Source organism: Schistocerca nitens, chromosome 3 (genome assembly GCF_023898315.1).
Source record: "Schistocerca nitens isolate TAMUIC-IGC-003100 chromosome 3, iqSchNite1.1, whole genome shotgun sequence".
Taxonomy (NCBI): domain Eukaryota; kingdom Metazoa; phylum Arthropoda; class Insecta; order Orthoptera; family Acrididae; genus Schistocerca; species Schistocerca nitens.
The window spans coordinates 936,615,877-936,634,754 of NC_064616.1; the positions used below are offsets into that span (position 1 = coordinate 936,615,877).

The 18,878-nt window shown below is 42.0% G+C and overlaps 1 protein-coding gene across 7 annotated transcripts in view; it reads left to right on the forward strand.

Annotated features, from left to right (window-relative positions):
- Nucleotides 1-18,878, forward strand: part of LOC126249014 (coiled-coil domain-containing protein 177) — a 280,978-nt gene that overhangs the window by 238,393 nt on the left and 23,707 nt on the right. For all 7 annotated transcript variants that reach the window (XM_049950607.1, XM_049950605.1, XM_049950608.1 and 4 more), the window contains one exon: nucleotides 6,940-7,121. In XM_049950607.1, coding sequence (XP_049806564.1) covers nucleotides 6,940-7,121 — 182 coding nt within the window. The remainder of the gene's footprint in view (nucleotides 1-6,939; nucleotides 7,122-18,878) is intronic.

Consider the following 18,878-nt stretch of genomic DNA (forward strand, 5'->3'; position numbering starts at 1 on the left):
CCCATAATTGTAAGTCAAAATAGTTGGAGCAGCCAGTAGCTAGTAACAATATTCGTCACTCAATAACTAGCAAAATAGGTAATTGTGTTTAGATAATTACAATGGAGGAGTAGTAAAAATGAGCAGCACCAGGTGCATCAACCAATGTTCTGATGTCAAGGTAATAACCGTATGTTACTCTACATTGTGGAATTATCACTATCATACAATATGAGAAGTGAAATGGACTACAGTCTTGAGGACTTAATGACAAGATATTTGTATATAGACAAGTTTATGGAAGAAGTAAGGAAGTTGAAATGTTGAGGCATCACAATCATCCGTGTAGAAACTTGCTTCTGCAGTTGAGGTCACACATCAGAGTGATAGCACATTACTTGATGACAGCTGATTCAAATCATGGTGGGCAAAGACATTTCTGTTATCAGCTTTAGTATTGCGATGGGAGGGTTGTAACCTCCCCCTCACTTATCGACCTTAATGACAGTGAAAATTTAAACCGTGTGTACCTAATGGAAATTTGGGAATAGCAATCGTCACCGAAGTTAATTTCTCGTTAAAGAGGGAGGAAAGGGTTACATCTAAATGAAAGGAAAAATGCAAATGAAACTGGTGGAAATTAATTTTGAAAAGGGGTAAAGTTAATAAAGAAAGTAAATGTGCGGCCGTTACATCAACAGTTAACCAGTGGTAATTAGATATTGTGAGATTTGGGGGAAATTACGGTCGCCAGTCCTAAGGACAATTACTATAGTAACTGAAAAAGAATGGTTATTACACATATAATTAGCACTAGAAGCATGGCAACTGAAGGTTGACACGTGTAGTGTGAAAACTGAAAGTTTGTCAGAAGTAATAAATTTCGCTACACTCTGACTTAATTTAGCAAAAGAATTAATAAAACCAGAAAATTGAAAGTTAATTTAGTGACTGAAATTAATAGTGAGCTTTGTTTCTGAAGCATATTGAAATTCAGTAAAATACAGTTAGTCTTGGGCTACCTCAACAATTGTTTCAAAAGCTACTTGAATCTACGCAATTTAGAAATAAGAGATTTAACTTCGAACTTGAATTAAATGATTCTGAACAATTAACAATAGTAAAATTTAGTACGTACCAAGCTGAGCTGCAGTCACAGGTAAGCTAAAATATGCTAACAAAACTCGCACTCTTAATTTGTGCTCGTGTAATCTAAATATTGTAGCCAGCTATAAATAATTTAACTGAACTTTGAAATTAAGGCAGTGAAATTGAATTATATTATTTTAATGCTGGCGTTTGAATTTTAACGACACTCGGGTTCATTTCGGAAAAGGAAGGGACCCTGCTTGGCAATGCAATTGGGACAATGAGCAACAAAGGTTCATGCTAAGTTGCTGTAATTTTGTGATGCAACAATTTTAAAAACTGAGGTCTGCCATACAGTTCTGAAACTTTACGTGCTTCCAGTCTTCCTTGTTGGTTGATTGAAGGTTTGAAGCCGTCGATCGAGGAGGTGGCGACAGTCACTCATTGTCGGCCGTTGCTGTTGCAGAAGCTGGATGTTGACACGCCTTCTTCTCGACACGGTCTCCAGCCGAAACAGGCTCTTGATGTGTGCCAGCTAACGCTTCCCGTCTGCGACACCATGTCCGAAACTATCATAGCAAGTCGAGCGCAATTACACGCTGCCAAACCCCGAAAGCGCGGCAACTCGCGGGAGCGTCACACAACGCACCTGCTCCACTGCACTACCCCAGCCAGACTCCCCTCGCTGCCCGCGCTCCACGCAGCAGAGTTAACACTACCAAAGATCCTACACACTTTCGTTCTTCACACGACCTATCGATGTATTCGTTCGATAGCATAGTTTTCCCTAGGAAAGACCCAGCGTAAAATACAAATAATATTTACAAAACAAACCAATTATACATCGACATATATATATATATATATATATATATATATATATATATATATATATATATATATATATATATATATATATATATATATATATATATATATATATATTAAAACAATTACAATATATAAAGACACAGAAATGTTATATCTTTAGGTAACAAAATAAGGAAAAAATTATGGTAAAATAGATGGAAATAGGAGGATATGCATTTCCGGCGTTACACGGTGACTGGTGACACATGGTTTCTTATCACCAGACTGTGTGCCAATGCTGTGGATGAAATTACGATCCTCTCTGCATTGTGTCATGTAATGAGTGACTTTGACAATGCAGATAATGATCTGTTTATAGGATGGGAATGCTAACTTCGGTAGCCCCCTTCATTCTATGTGAGAGGAGTATGCTATATGCTGCCACCTGCACACACACATTTCACATTCAACACACTGTTCTGAAGGAAATCAAATGATCTTAGTATCAGTGTGTCACATATTTAGCAATAAAAATGGATCACTGTGTTTGGGTTTAAACTGATGACTGGCCATCCATATGGGCAATACCCAAAGTGTACCAAATTTTGCTAGTCTTCATTAATATTTATGAGAAACCTGGAAATTGCATCTGCAATGTCTTGAAAGAAGAGCAAGAGGTGGGGGAGGGGTCGTGAGTGTGCAGAAATAGCACTTGAATGAGTGGATGACAGTTGCCAACATGCACTTGATCATTTGCATGTGGTCCGCAGCTCGTGGTCGTGCGGTAGCATTCTCGCTTCCCACGCCGGGTTCCCGGGTTCGATTCCCGGCAGGATCAGGTATTTTCTCTGCCTCGTGATGACTGGGTGTTGTGTGATGTCCTTAGGTTAGTTAGGTTTAAGTAGTTCTAAGTTCTAGGGGACTGATGACCATAGATGTTAAGTCCCATAGTGCTCAGAGCCATTTGAACCATTTTGAATTTGCATGTGAAATGGATGTGCCCAACTGAATTGTAAGAAAAGCAGAAACACCTCAACAGTCCACAGGGTGTCCATATCATACCTTAAATCCAGCTGGCTTTGGGCCAAATGTTATACAAAGTCAGTACTTGACACACAAATACATTGTGCAATCTCAATCTCGTGCCTGCTTCTATAGAGATGAGGCACTTGACAATTGCAACAGTTGCAGAGGGACTGATAAAAACCACTATGGCACAGTTGTGAGGATTCAACAGTGGAGGTTTGCTGTAGCTAAAGGAGCAGATCAATTAACAGGAAAGGTGTAACCTGAATTTGTGAATGACATGAATTCTGAGTTATTGGGAGGTGGTTCCTTTCCTGTTTATTGACACATGTTGCTTCCACAAAGAGAGCTTCTCCTCAATTTGTACATGATGCCCATATTTTCTGGACTCGTCATAAAAACAGAACAAGAGTAGAAGGTTCTATTGTTTGTTCAGTGTTTTTACCTCTGTATCTTAATTTGATTTACACTGAGGTGACAAAAGTCATGGGATAGTGATATGCACATATACAGATGGCGGTAGTCTCACGTACACAAGCTATAACAGGGCAATGCATTGGCAGAGCTGGCATTTGTACTCTGGTGATTCATGTGAAAACGTTTCCAATGTGATTATGGTCATATGACAAGAATTAACAGACACTGAATGCAGAATGATAGGTGGAGCTAGATGCATGGGACACTCGATTTCAGAAATTGTTAGGAAATTCAGTATTCTGTGATCCACAGTGTCAAGTGTGTGCTGAGAATACCAAATTTCAGGCATTATCTCTTACCACAGACAATGCAGTGTCTGATGGCCTTCACTTGACGACCACGAGGAACAGTGTTTGCATAGAGTTGTCAGTGCTAATAGACAAGCAACACTGTCTGAAATAACTCCAGAAATCAATGTGGTATGTACAACAAACATATCTATTAGGACAGTGTGGCGAAATTTTGTGTTAATGGGCTGTGGCAGCAGATGACCAATGTGAGTGCCTATGCTAACAGCACGAAATCGTCTGCAGTGCCTCTCCTGGGCTCATGACCATATTGGTTGGATCCTAGGTGACTTGAATACCGTGGCCTGGTCAGATGAGTACTGATTTCAGGTGGTAAGAGCTGATGGTAGAGTTGGCTTGCAGTGCATATCCTGCAAAGCAATGGACCCAAGTTGTCAACAAGGCACTGGGCAACCTGGTGGTGCCTCCATGATCTTGTAGGTTGTGTTTACATGGTCTGGACTGAGTCCTCTGGTCCAACTGAACCAATCATTGATTGGAAATGGTTATGTTTGGCTACTTAGAGACCATCTGCAGCCATTCGTGAATTTCATGTTCCCAAACAACAATGGAATTTTTATGGATGACGATGCACCAAGTCACTTGGCCACAGTTGTTTGCAATTGCTTTCAAAGAACATTCTAGACAATTTGAGCAAGTGGTTTGGTCACACAGACCACCTGACACGAATCCCATTGAACATTTATTGGACATAGTCAAGAGATCAGTTTGTGCACAAAATCCTCCACCAGTAACACTTACGCAATTATGGCTATAGAGGCAGCATGGCTCAGTATTTCTGCAGGCGACTTCCAACAACTTGTCCATGCCATGTTGAGTTGCTGCACTACATCATGCAAAAAGAAGTCCAACTTGATATTAGGAGGTATCTCATGCCTTTGTCATCTCAGTATAATCTTCTTTATGGGAAGTATCTTGTCTATGAGACACATACATACCTGCAAAGAGCGGTTGCTTTTGATGTTGTTCATGTAAACCCAGCATGGTTGGAACATATAACAGAACTTATTACTGGCGTGCCTGCACTTGAACCAGAGTTAGTGAGGCGAGGTCAAGTGGAAAAGGAGGCATCTAATTTGAACAATTACTGTAAATGCCTTCTGGCTGTTGACAACTATTTTGGCTAACAGATTTTGACTGGAATATTTGTAGATTGGGTTTCAGTATCTTATAATGTACTGTAACTTTTGTAGTTATTCATCACACCTGAAGGTTTGTTTCATAACCATGGCAACTTTCTGCCAATAATTTATCATTCACTTAGTAAAGATTTACTTTGTGTGTGTGTGTTTTAAAGTTCCTGAAGTTCCATCAGCTTCCCATTCATCCCTACCACTTTTTCACAATGTATAAAATAATACTCAAACCCACTTTACCTATATCTAATTTGATAGTGACATGGAGGCAGTTTATTTTTTGTACTTCATCTGTTTTTTTAAAACTTGGTTAAATATCCAGCGAACAATGAAGAAACTAATTTGTGATGTGCTTCACCAATTGGGGCACTTTCTGCTACCACCACAGTTGTATTCAGCAATAATTTATCATTCTTTGATTAAAATTCAACTGTTTCACATCATGTAGTTGTGTACATATTCATGACACTGTTTCTACCTTACCACATACGCTGAAGAGCTAAAGAAACTGGTACACTTGCCTAATATCGTGTAAGGCCCCTGCGAGCACGCAGAAGTGCCACAACACAACATGGCATGGATTCGACTAATGTCTGGAATACTGTTGGAAGGAAATGACACCACAAATCCTGCAGGGCTGTCCATAAATCTGTAAGATTATGAGGAGGTGGAGATCTCTCCTGAACAGCACGTTGCAAGGCATCCCATATATGCCCAATAAAGTTCATGTCTGTGAAGTTTAGTGGCCAGCGGAAGTGTTTAAACTCAGAAGAGTGTTCCTGGAGCCACTCTGTAGCAATTCTGGGTGTGTAGGGTGTCGCATTGTCCTGCTGGAGTGGACCAAGTCCATCAGAATGCACAATGGACATGAATGGATGCTGATGATGAGACAGGATGCTTACATACATGTACCCTGTCAGAGTCATATCTACAGGTATCAGGGGTCCCATATCACTCCAATTGCACACACCCCTCACCCTTACAGATCCTCCACCAGCTTGAACAGTCTCCTGCTTACATGCAGGGTCCATGGATTCATGAGGTTGTCTCCATACCCTTATACATCCATCTCCTCAATACAATTTGAAATGAGACTGGTCCAACCAGGCAACATGTTTCCAGTCATCAGCAGTCCAATGTTGGTGCTGACGGGACCAAGCGAGGCATAAAGCTTTATGTAGTGCAGTCGTCAACGGTACATGAGTGGACCTTTGGCTCCGAAAGTCCATATCAATGACGTTCTGTTGAATGGTTTGCATGCTGACACTTGTTGATAGCCAAGCATTGAAATCTGCAGCAATTTTCAGAAGAGTTGCACTTCTGTCACATTGAATGATTCTCTTCAGCCATCATTGGTCCTGTTCTTGCAGCATCTCTTTCTGGCCACAGCAATGTTGGAGATTTTATGTTTTACGGGATTCCTGATATTCATGGTACACTCATGAAATGGTCATATGGGAAAATCCCCACTTCATTGCAATCTCAGAGATGCTGTGTCCCATCACTCATGGGCCAACTATAAGGCCGTGTTTAAACTCACTTAAATCTTGATAACCTGCCATTGTAGCAGCAGTAACTGATGTATCAACTGCACTAGGCACTTGTTGTCTTATATAGGTATTGATGACTGCAGCACCGTATTCTGCCTGTTTACATATCTCTGTTTTTTTAAAAGTACTTGGGAGCAAACTGCTGAGGTCATCAGTTCCGCTCTGTATTTGAATACACATGCCTATACCAGTTTCTTTGCCACTTCAGTGTACAAGAAAGCATGTAATAGAATACATGTGCAGACTGTAGCTATCAAAGCACCTAAAGATTGATTGCATGATATTTATGCCATTTGACTGTACAACTTCTTTATTTCATATTACTATCATGGTTACGGCCTTAAGCCTTAAGTGATTACAGCCTTAAACCGTGAGTGGATAAATAGAAGAGTTGAAAAGATTATCACCTAAAGACTGTTCCTTGTGTTCCACAAACTTATTATGTGATAGAAAATGAAATTATTTTTAATTGAATGCAAAATTTATGTGTCCTTTCAATAAAAAAATGAAAGAAAAATAAACACTTGTTTTAGAATGTGTTTTTAAATCTCTCTTTGTGTCTAGAGAGTGGCAAGTGCAAATAGAGTTGAAGAACTGCGGCACCAGGAGAGGTGGCAACAAGTGCGTGAAGAAACAGAAGCTGCTTTGAGAGAATTGCGCCAGCACTGTCGTGCACGTGAACAGAGAGCTCAAGAGAAATATGATAAGATGTTACAAGAAAGAGATCGTCAGATAAAAGGACAAAGGTGTGAAACTTTTTTTGCATCATGAATTATGTATTTTAAGATTAAAACAGAATATATACTTAAAGCTGCATCTCTTAGAGTGACTATCTTACCATTCCCCATTCAATATTACTTTCATATAGTGCATGTGATATTGCTTATTGATGGTTCTGTGCAGGTGCTAACTGCCATAGGAGTGAGGATTTGTTTTAAGCATACAAAGTAAGTTGTGCCATTAGCATATAGCCTTTCAAAATGTGGTTTAATGGCAGACCTCTCTGTGGTAGCCACATTTTGCATGTTACACATCTCCTTTGCACAGAGGCAAATACCAAGTTGTCTGACAGATTATCAACATTAGCTGCCTTTAGATATGAGAAGCTTGATATTTCACTTTGGCAGGTAGTTAGTGACACTAATCTTCTAATTAGTCCTAGTGTGTCTTTAAGCCAAACCACTTGGTTGAACAGGGAATAATGCTTGCATTTCTAGCTTTACACAACATATTTTGTGCATGTCAGGAAAATCAGCTGGACTTGCTGCGAGTTCTCTATTATCATAAACTGCGGTTAAGTTCATTGACAGTGAAATTGTATGTATTGCCAGAGGGTGATGATCTTGATTGAACCCTGCATCAAGAAAGACGGATCATGTCCCACGAATACTAATATGTACAATTATCCTGCCTCATTTATTTTTAGTAAAAGACTTCTGCTACTGTGTTTTTTATTTCTTTGTTGATTTTCTACACTTTATTTTATTGTTATAACATTTTACCAGAAACATTACTACTCACATAATAAATCCTACTTACAATAAAAATTGCAAGTTCTATATTTTTGCCTTAGTCCTTATTTCACAAATTTCTGGATTTAATTGGTGGGTTCATCACGGATGCAGTTGGGACAAAGGAAGGTCGCATGCTCAGAGAGACAGAAGCACTGACTGCAGGCTTTGCATTGAGAGTTGGTCTCTTTGTCTTTTTTGTGGCCACATGCCTCACACTTTGGACTCTTCTTCACTTTTTTTACGAGAGGAAGAATCACAACTTGGCTGCAGAACTAGGAGCAAAGACCTTGAGGGACTGCTGCAGAAGAAACCTGGATGCCTCCTGCCACTTGTGGAGTTAACGATGAATAAGGTTAAGGGCAAGGGTTTTCAGGAATTGTGGATGTGTCAAGGTTACCCCATGCAAACTAGATCATTTGTGCATTGATTTCAGCTATGTTGAGCAGCCTTAAGAAGATCCAGAGTCCCCCTCTTCTGCAGGTTCAGCTCACATCAAAAGTGCCACATGGCTGATGGACAGTGTCGACACCACCTTTGGTCTTACTGTAGTGGGTAATTACCTCAGGCTCCTTCTTGTCCCTAGTCAATTCATTAATATGGTCATCACAGAGAAAGTTGGAGAGAAGAATCACAACCCTCTTCTTTTGGAATGTAGGACACGTGGATAATCCTGTTACTGAACGCAAAGATGCTGCTGCAGACTGGGAAGCCAGTCGTCTCAGTGAATTCCTTAGGTAGGTCCTTTTTGTTTCTCCAGATTGCTCTAACCAGGATCATATTGTGCTTGTATAGGAGTGCAATCACCAGTGGCATACTGGTGTACCAGTTGTCTGTTGTTAGGGGTCATCCTGAACTGAAAATCTTGGTTATGAGCCATACAACCACATTAGCTGGGGAGTTTCTTCTGGAAAGAAATGTCAGGATCCTTCCTGATATACTGATGTACACCTCCATACTGGAGGTGTATATGCTCCAGTAGAAGTGAAGAGACAGGTAAAAATGTGTTTTTCCAGCCCCTGGTGTATAGGCTGTCCTCCAAAAAAGCATGTTGTGTGGGAACAGTATCAGCCTGCCAAATAAGCTTGCTTTGCTGGGCAGCCTACACATCAGTGGCAAGAAATGGTTTTCCGGGCCCACATGTAGGTTGCCCTTTATGACAGATGTGCTGTGTTGGGGTAGTATCTGCCTGCTTTATCAATAGGCTTTGCATGGCGGCCTTTACATCAGGGGAAAATCAATGATTTTCAAACCCCTGAGGTGTAGCCTGCCGTGCATGACAGGCTTGTTATGGGAACTGTATCATCCTGCTTTATTAAATTGTATTGCAGGAGCCACAAGTGCCAATGATCATGGCTGGGGACAGGTTGACGTTGAGAGAGCAGGAAATGGACAGAGGGAGAAAGTGAGCAGAAAGAGGGGAGGAGGGGGAGATGCATGAGGCAGATGGAAGATGTAAAATGGTGGTGGACAGATGGAAAAGGAAGAGGAGGTGATGGAAATGGAAAGGCTGAGGGGGAGGAGAATATGGTCAGAGGGAGGAGGTGGAGGAAATGGATAAAGAGAGGCAAGGAGGAGATGAAAAGACAAAGAGAGTGGGATGAAGGTTATAGACACATAGAGGTGGGGGGAGGGGGGAGGAGGGAGGGAGGGCAATGTGGACAGATGGGAAGATCAAGAGGAAGAGGTGGACACAGATAGGGAGATGTGGTTTTTCACTGCTGCTATGCCAGTCATGAGTGACAGATGCTTTTTATACCTGTACTACACTTACCATTATATATGATTACAATTTCACATGTAAATAACAATTGTTTTGTACCTTGGCTACTGGTGTGTGTGTGTGTGTGTGTGTGTGTGTGTGTGTGTGTGTGTGAGAGTGCACTTGTGTACGTGCATGCCTGTGTGTCTATCATCAGTTTTCGAACATGCCTGTGAGAACAGTGCATAAAATTCTACAAAACATGTTGCATTGATATCCACACAAAGGTTCCCCCACTATGGAGTTGCTTCATGCTGACCTGCCAGTAACCCAAACATTTGCTCTAGAGTTTCTTGCTCACACGGAAATGGACAGTGAATGGCCATGGGATATTCTGTGGACAGACAAAGTCCATTTCTGTCCCCAAGGACATGGTAATACACAGAATATGAGCAACAGAAAATCCGCTAGCACATCAACTAGTACCATTTCATTCTGGTGTGGGTTGACAGTTCGTTTATTGTAGGGCCATATTTTTTTGAGGAGATGGATACTGTGGGTCCTGTTATCTGTACCATAACTGGAAAATGCTGTGAGAGTCTTTTTCAGACAAGCATCATTTCAACCCTTCAACAGTGTGGATGTGTGGGTAAGATAATTTTTATGCGAGATGGTGGTCCCCTGTGCATTGCGCAACCAGTGAAGCAGTTGCTGCAAAGGTATTTTGGAAATTGTAGAATTATCAGCTATCATTTCCCCATGGCCTGGCCATACAGATCACCTGATCTTAAACTGTGTGACTTCTAACTGGCATTTTATGAAAGATGCTGTGTTCAGGGCTCCAATTACAAGCATAACTAAATTGAAGGCATAAAATGCACAAAGCATACTGAACGTGACCCCTGAGAAAGTCTGATCTGTTGTGGAATATGCCGCATCTCGATTTCAACATGTGGTAGAAAACAGTGGACGGCATACTGAATATGTCTTGTGTCAATCTCATGAAAATTAAAAATCAATTTAACTGCTACTTTTTATGTGGTTTTTGGCCTCAGTACAACTACAAACCAATTTTTCCCATCTGATCTTGTATGACCTTGCAGTGGTGGATGTGCTAAACTACCTAACAGTGCCACAAACTTGTTCAGTCATGTACATTGCACAGTACAAGTGGTTTAATGTGCAGCCGAACCTATTTAAGTTATGATGCATGCAGTGCCATCTAATGGGAAAATTTCTGTTAAATTCTTGTTTTCCATAATGTTTCCTGCTGCTTCAATAATATTCCATTCAAATTTGACGTCATTCTGTGGAGCAGTTCCTTTTTCACAGTGTTTTGAAACTGGAACTTTAATTATAATCACCCTTATATGAGTCAGGCCAATACATAAGTCAGAGCAGATGAGAGAGGTATCCCAGGGTTCATCTGTTGTGAGAGAAATGCCACACACATCGGACCCTTGTCAATCCAGTTAAGTGCAAAGAGAGTTACAGTGTAAAGAATGCCTTCTAGCCAGGATATTTGTTATCATAAAAGTAAGAAGGCTAAAAAACATAATGGATACAAGTTGGACTGGCAATAATAAAATGAGGTTAGAGAATGTCCAAACTGTTAAAGAGGGCAACAGTACCCACTATTTGCCAGAGTGCTAACCCTAAAATAGAAAATAGGGTGCAGCAGAAAAATGGGCTAACAACATCTAATCACATTTAAAACTGATTAAAAGAGAAATGACCAAGGCAGGTGGCAAAATAAGTAGGGTCAGGGATCCTCCAGACCCAGCATGCAGTAGGAAATGCCCCAGTGCCAACCACATTGCCCCTTTGCTGGAAGTACTTTAAAACATTATAGCTGAGAATGCAAACAACTTTCATAGAGAAAACAGAGAACCAGTGGCCTGAAGACTGCTCACTGAATCAGTACAAATTGAAATGCAGTTGAGGGAGGTTTGCTTAATAAAACATAGGACTCTGTTGAAGGCTACTAGCTGCATCATGAAAACTCTGCACATTCCCAGCAACAAATTGTATTCTTGACCAGTGGAAGATGGAACAGCACACACAATAGCCTGAAGACTGCTCATTGAATCAGTACAAATTGAAATGCAGTTGAGGGAGGTTTGCTTAATAAAACATAGGACTCTGTTGAAGGCTACTAGCTGCATCATGAAAACTCTGCCCATTCCCAGCAACAAATTATATTCCTGACCAATGGAAGATGGAACAGCAATCTCATCTCAGCCAAGGTTTTAGAGCCATCTGTGTAAATAACAGTAGCAGATGCTGAAACATCACAGGGGTGACTGAAACTTGAGGTCCTTGAAGTATATCAGTCCTAGGTACAAACAAATTTCCCCACAGAGGGCATCAAGGTGCATTCCATCTGGTAATCTCACCTGAGGGCGGATTTCAGGGAGTCAGTGCCCCTTATATGCAAAAAGAATATGCTATGTTGGATGATTAGGAAATTGTCGGACGGTGATAGCATAAGTGAGCAAGATTTCAATGTACAAACAATACAGCTACTTCCACCGACATACCTTAGTGAAAGATCTTGCTGATAACCCCTAGAAAATTCTGGTCATACAAAAATTACTAAGTGGGTTGAAGGCTTCTATACAGTCACTAATCAATGAGTCTGGGGTGGCAATAGAAGACAGCAGAAAGAAAGATGAATTTTGAAATTTCGTGTTCAAGAAATGTGGAAAGATCATTTGATTGCTGTGCAGACTCCCGCATAAAGGAGATAGAGATATGAATCTGTGGTGTAGAGAAGTAATTGAAAGAGCTGAAAATAAGTAAGTTGCCAAGTTCATATCAAATCCCATTTCAATTTTACAGAGAGTACTCTGCAGCATTGGTCCCTTATTTCACTTGCATTTATCACAAATCACTCATCCAGCGCAAAGTCAGAAGTGACTGGAAAAAAATGTAGGTGAGCCCTTTATATAAGAAAGGTAAAAGGACGTACTCACATAATTACAGACCGGTATCCTTAAAACTGGTTTGCAGCAGAATTCTTGAAAACATTCTGAGTTAAAATATAATAAATTTCCTTGAGATGGAAAAATTCTGTCCACAAATCAGGACAGATTTAGAAAGCACCACTCATGTGAAACCCAGCTTGCCCTTTTCTCACATGATATATAAACCATGGAGGGAGAGCAACAACGAGAGTTTATATTCCTAGATTTCCAGAAGGCATTTGACATGATGCCACACTGCAGACTGTTGACTGAGGTTAGAGCATATGGTTTAGATTCCCAGATATGTGAGTGGCTCAAAGACGTTTTAAGTAATGGAACCCAGTACATTGTCCTTGACAGCAAATGTTCATCAGAGACAAGGAAATCATAGGACTGCCGCGGGGAAGTGTGATAGGGCCACTATTATTCTCTATATACATAAGTGATCTGACGGATAGGGTGAGTGGGAATTTACGGCTGTTTACTGAGGGCAGTATGGTTTACTTGAAGATGTCATCATTGGGTGACTGTAGGAAGGTAAAAGATGACGTAGAGAGAAATTTTTAGTTGATGTGATGAATGTTTCCTCTAAATGAAGAAAAATGTAATATACTTTGGACAAGCAGGGAAAACAATCCTGTAATGTTCACATGCAGCATTAGTAGGGTGCTGCTTGACACAGTCACATTGATTAAATATCTAGACATAATGTTGCAAAGTAATAAGAAATGGAATGAGTTCATCAGATAGGTAGGGAAGACGGATGTTCAACTTCATTTAATTGGGAGAATTTTGGAAAAGTATAGTTTATCCATAAACGAGATGACATACAGAATGCTAGTGTGACACATTCTTGAGTACTGTTCAAGTGTTTGGGATCCCCACCAGGTAGGATTAAAGAAATACATCAAAGCATTTCAGAGGTGTACTGCTAGATTTGTTACTGACAGATCTGATAAGCAAGCAAGTATGACAGAGATGCTTCGTGAACTAAAATGGGAATCCCTGGAGGGAGGATGGCACTCTTTTCCAGAGGCACTATTGCAGAAATTTGAGGTCAATGGCAGAACGATTCTACTTGGCAGAATGGTTCTACTGCTGTCAGTGTACATTTTGCATAAGGACCACAAAGATAAGATGTGATAAATTAGGATGAAATGATAATTAAATCAACACACTAGCTGCAAACAGGTGTTGATATACATCATTGGGGACATGTTGAAAATGTGTTCCCTGACCGGGACTCGAACCTGGGATCTCCTGCTTACATGGCAGACACTCTTTCAATCTGAGCTACCGAGGACACAGAGGATAGTGCACCTGCAGGGACTTATCCCTTGCACGCTCCCCGTGAGACCCACATTCCCAACATCTCCACACCACTACATTCGTAGTGTGCCTAATAGATGTTTGCCCATCACACTCATTACTCGTGGCAGATTAATCTACCAAGTCCCATACGGGTTGGGACATAGCATGTGCGTTTGCAAAAGAGGGTCAGTGGCCAGGTAGCCATATCTTAACTATATATGAAGGTAGTATCTGTTCCCAAAAGAACACATACCAATGATGACCGTGCAGCTTCTCTAAAATGAAATGATAATTAAATTGACACCATAGCTGCAAACAGGTGTTGATATACATCATTGGGGACATGTTGAAAATATGTGCCCCGATGTATGTGTGTGTGATGGGCAAACATCTATTAGGGGCACTACGAATGTAGTGGTGTGGACATGTTGGGAATGTGGGTCTCACAGAGAGCGTGCAAGGAATAAGTCCCTGCAGGTGCACTATCCTCTGTGCTCTCGGTGGCTCAGATGGATAGAACATCTGTCATCTAAGCAGGAGATCCTGGGTTCAAGTCCCGATCAGGGCACACATTTTCAACATGTCCCCAATGATGTATATCAATGCCTGTTTGCAGTAAGGGTGTTGATTTAATTATCATTTCATTATAGAGAAGCTGCATGGTCATCAATGTATCTGTTCTTTTGGGAACAGATACTACCTTCATATATAATGATAAATTTTATATTATTACCACTACAGACCCCACAGTCCAAGAAGCTACTTCTGAATTGCCAGTAGTATCTGGCTAGACTGGGCATTGATGGCAGCAACTGTCAGCCACTCTGTGCAAATTCTTGGATGCTTAAAAATCTGGAGTGGAGAAAAGACAGACCAAACAGATCACGGTAAAACACAATGTCAACAGTGGGGACTACATACCATTTAGTAGCACTTATATATGGAATCGGTGGCTGAACAATTGGTAATTCAGAAGGAAGTGAGAAAATGCTGTGAGATGACATCAGTAGACCTTCAGAGAGTCCTTGGTCCTCTCCTGCGGTCCTTGTGAAGAAGAAGGATGGCACATGAAGCTTCTACGTTGACTGAACAAAATCACAACAAAAGATGTCTACTCAATGTTGTGCATTGATGACACCCTAGACTGCTTTTGATGACACCCTAGACTGCTTGAAAGGAGCAAAGTATTTCTCAACTATGAATGTGCAGACACGCTACTGGGAAATCAAGGTTGATGAAGCTAACTGTGAAATGCTATCTTCATAATACCTGACAGTTATGCTATTTGGACTATGTAATGCTCCAGTCACTTTCAAATATATGAGGGACAATCTGCTTCGACAGCTTAAGAGGATGACATGTCTGTGGTATGTGGATGACAGTGTCAGTTTTTCAAGACATTTGAAAAACATCTAAGCTACCCAAAAAGTGCATCAAAGTGTGTTCAGTCTGCAGGCCTCCATGTGAATCTGAAAAAGTGCCTCATCACCACCCAAGAAATAAAAAATGTTAGGACATCCAATTAATGTGGATGGAGTCCATCTGGGCCCAGAGAAAATACAAGCAGTCACAGATTTCCTGACACCTTGGCACAGTCGTAATTATTTGTTTATTTATTGCATTATTTATCCAAGGATCATCTCAGGGTGATACATGATTTGTCAAGGTAATACAGTGCAGATCAATAAGCTAAAATATACAATGAACAGCGTACATAACATGCTTTATGAGGATGGGATAGATAGCCTATGGGGATACGACAGAAGGTTGGTGATGTGAGAAGTTTTCTCAGAATGTGCTCATACTGTGAGTGATTCATAAAGTACCCTACCAGTGCATGTTCATTGCAAAAATTACTGTATGGAGCTGCCTAATTTTCCTGGATGAAGGTACAGAAAAGATCTTTCCTTGTCCTCAAGGAGGTGCTAACATCTCCAGTCCTGAATGCAGAAACAGAATTTCTTACTTACACTAATGATTATTATGGGGTAAGTGTAGTTCCACTGAAAATTTAGGAATGTCTTGAAATGGTGATAGTTTATGTTTTCAGAGTATTCTCCAAGGAAGAAAGAGAGACTTGCAGTTGTTTGGACCACCAACAAGTTACAGACATATTTATTTAGCAAACCATGCACTCTTGTGATGGAGCGCCATTTTCTGTGCTGTCCATAATGGAGGATCACCATTCTCTATGGTGGTTGATTAGCCTGAAGGATCTGATGGGTTGAATGGCAAGATGAGCACTGAGGTTTCAGGAGCTCATTATCACAGTGGTACATAAAAGCAGACAGAAACACAAGGATACAGACTGCCTCTCAAGTAATCCTTTGATTAAAAACAACAATGTGGATAAAATCTCAGTCATCAATGCATAAAATGACATGGATGCTGAACAGAGGGAGGATAGAGCAGTGCTGTAAATAATACACTCCTGGAAATTGAAATAAGAACACCGTGAATTCATTGTCCCAGGAAGGGGAAACTTTATTGACACATTCCTGGGGTCAGATACATCACATGATCACACTGACAGAACCACAGGCACATAGACACAGGCAACAGAGCATGCACAATGTCAGCACTAGTACAGTGTATATCCACCTTTCGCAGCAATGCAGGCTGCTATTCTCCCATGGAGACGATCGTAGAGATGCTGGATGTAGTCCTGTGGAACGGCTTGCCATGCCATTTCCACCTGGCGCCTCAGTTGGACCAGCGTTCGTGCTGGACGTGCAGACCGCGTGAGACGACGCTTCATCCAGTCCCAAACATGCTCAATGGGGGACAGATCCGGAGATCTTGCTGGCCAGGGTAGTTGACTTACACCTTCTAGAGCACGTTGGGTGGCACGGGATACATGCGGACGTGCATTGTCCTGTTGGAACAGCAAGTTCCCTTGCCGGTCTAGGAATGGTAGAACGATGGGTTCGATGACGGTTTGGATGTACCGTGCACTATTCAGTGTCCCCTCGACGATCACCAGTGGTGTACGGCCAGTGTAGGAGATCGCTCCCCACACCATGATGCCGGGTGTTGGCCCTGTGTGCCTCGGTCGTATGCAGTCCTGATTGTGGCGCTCACCTGCACGGCGCCAAACACGCATATGACCATCATTGGCACCAAGGCAGAAGCGACTCTCATCGCTGAAGACGACACGTCTCCATTCGTCCCTCCATTCACGCCTGTCGCGACATCACTGGAGGCGGGCTGCACGATGTTGGGGCGTGAGCGGAAGACGGCCTAACGGTGTGCGGGACCGTAGCCCAGCTTCATGGAGACGGTTGCGAATGGTCCTCGCCGATACCCCAGGAGCAACAGTGTCCCTAATTTGCTGGGAAGTGGCGGTGCGGTCCCCTACGGCACTGCGTAGGATCCTACGGTCTTGGCGTGCATCCGTGCATCGCTGCGGTCCAGTCCCAGGTCGACGGGCACGTGCACCTTCCGCCGACCACTGGCGACAACATCGATGTACTGTGGAGACCTCACGCCCCATGTGTTGAGCAATTCGGTGGTACGTCCACCCGGCCTCCCGCATGCCCACTATACGCCCTCGCTCAAAGTCCGTCAACTGCACATACGGTTCACGTCCACGCTGTCGCGGCATGCTACCAGTGTTAAAGACTGCGATGGAGCTCCGTATGCCACGGCAAACTGGCTGACACTGACGGCGGCGGTGCACAAATGCTGCGCAGCTAGCGCCATTCGACGGCCAACACCGCGGTTCCTGGTATGTCCGCTGTGCCGTGCGTGTGATCATTGCTTGTACAGCCCTCTCGCAGTGTCCGGAGCAAGTATGGTGGGTCTGACACACCGGTGTCAATGTGTTCTTTTTTCCATTTCCAGGAGTGTAGAAATCTTGGCAAAAGTGAAATCAACCAAAGGAGAATCCCAATTAATAAACATAACATTGTATAAGAGTAAGAATGACTAAATATGGTGGAAATGATTGCTTGTACTCCCAGCTCTTCTACATCCAGCTCTCCTGAAGTATTTCCACGATATTCCAACATCTGGTCATTCGCCAGCAGTCTGTTAGATGCTATGTGGGCCACTATGAGGAATGTCAGGAGGATCCTGAGTCAAAAAATGGAAATCAATGGATAATACTCTGCACTGACAATCTCACCTTCTGCACTGTCACCAAAGTTGTACCAACTGCAGAAATTGCCAGGTTCCTTGTAGAAGACATTTTGATGCATGGAGCACTCTGTGTGATAATCAGTAATCATGGAAAAGTTTGCTAGTCACAACTAGCATCAGCAGTAATTGTAATGTCACCAACAGGATGACAACTGCCTACCACCTAAAGCTGAATGGCCTCACAAAATGCTTCAGTATGACGTTTCCAGATATGCTGTCAATGTATGTTGATGTCAGACATAGACATTGGGATACAATACTGCCTGTCTTGACATTCATGTACAAGAGAGCAAAGCAAGAAACAACAGGCTTCATAACGTTCTTTCTGTTCCAAGTTCATGAGGCCAATATGGCAATGGATAGACGTTCTCATTTCTACCAAATGAAACTCAGGATGACTTTGTGAAACAACTCCTTCCTAGGACTGTAGAAGTAAGACATTTGGCTCACATACTGCACCTCAAGACCCAGGAAAAGCACTCTCAGAAGAGTGCTATAATGTCAAGCTGTGGCCAGTGAGATACAGCCCATGAGACTTGGTACGGATTTTTATGCTTGTGTAGAAAGTGAGACTATTGGAAAAGTTACTAAAACACTGCTTGGGGCCATATTGTATCTTTCATTACTTGTTGGGGATCACATACACAGTCTAGGATTAACACCCTCCTACATAGGAAGCCCTACTGCAATCATGAGGCAAAGATTAATGATAGAGGCTTCTCGCTGAAGGAAACTGAAGGCCTGGTCGATGATCATGAAGCTTCAGTGGGTTGGGGGATGGGGGTCTACCTTTCTTTATTGCTGATCATGATGAAGAAGACAAAATGACCCAATCATGAGGATCTTCAAGTGTTACTATACAGAGGATCACTG